This window comes from Penaeus monodon, chromosome 19 (assembly GCF_015228065.2).
Source record: "Penaeus monodon isolate SGIC_2016 chromosome 19, NSTDA_Pmon_1, whole genome shotgun sequence".
In the NCBI taxonomy this organism is placed as follows: domain Eukaryota; kingdom Metazoa; phylum Arthropoda; class Malacostraca; order Decapoda; family Penaeidae; genus Penaeus; species Penaeus monodon.
In genome coordinates this window covers 36784187-36785067 of record NC_051404.1, presented here as the reverse complement: position 1 = coordinate 36785067, position 881 = coordinate 36784187, and the positions used below count along the sequence as shown (strand labels likewise).

At 44.7% G+C, this 881-nt stretch overlaps 1 protein-coding gene across 1 annotated transcript in view; it reads right to left on the bottom strand.

The window, feature by feature from the left end:
• The window catches only part of LOC119585207 (protein DENND6A-like), a gene marked incomplete at its 3' end in the record, with an annotated part of 41697 nt that overhangs the window by 4618 nt on the left and 36198 nt on the right, over positions 1-881 (bottom strand). The window contains 1 exon segment of the mRNA XM_037933858.1: positions 97-294. Coding sequence (XP_037789786.1) covers positions 97-294 — 198 coding nt within the window.

Genomic DNA, 881 nt, shown 5'->3' with positions numbered 1-881 from the left:
TTAACGTGAACACCTGCTACCCTCCTCTGTTTGTCGGTGAAAACTAATAAACAAACGCGACCTAAGATGACCTGGCAAGAAAATAAACAAAGGTACCTGTATGCTCGTCGGACACGTGGCATTGTACTGATGAATGGCCGGGCGGGTATGCAAGGGATTCGACTGCGGGCACTGGCGGATGCGAAAGTGGAACTGGACATTCCCCATCAGGCCGGAGTTACTGTCGGGGAAAGCCAGGTAGCAGATGTTGGTCCGTTCGCGCTCTGTAAGCTCGCGGTCGCCAGGATAAATCATCTGGAAGAGAGGAAAGGATTTTGAGAATACGGGTCATAGCGTACAATATATCTCTGTCTGGATGGTTACACTTCAAATTGCTATTGCGAACGAGTTGCTATTGCGTGTGTGAGAACATTTACATTCGTCTCATTAAGTCGTCACCTGTCGATTCCCTTCAAACTCTATAATTCTCTCTTACGTTATCATTTATCAGTTAAATTGTCTTTCCTCCTACATGTCCATCAATTTCCTTTGTCCTTTTATTTTCTTTTTCAGGTCACACATACAACAAGCAAGACATTTCTCTTTTTCCTAAAACAAATCAAATTGCATTGTTTACTTTGCATTACCATTCGACTTTCCACTCCTAAGGTAAACAAGATAAAACATATCGTACAATCATACTCATATTTCTTTACGGCAAAGCCCTCGGAGTGCGCTTGGCTGGGGCGGGGACAGAAACGAAGCACTTGTGGGATAATGCTCTACGCCGCATCAGTGCAATGACGCAATTGCACCGCATGCGGAAGGTTAACAATGTCCTTTTTGCCTTGCGACTCCCACACACACTTCTAAAAACACTTAAAATACAAGCGCGCGCGCAT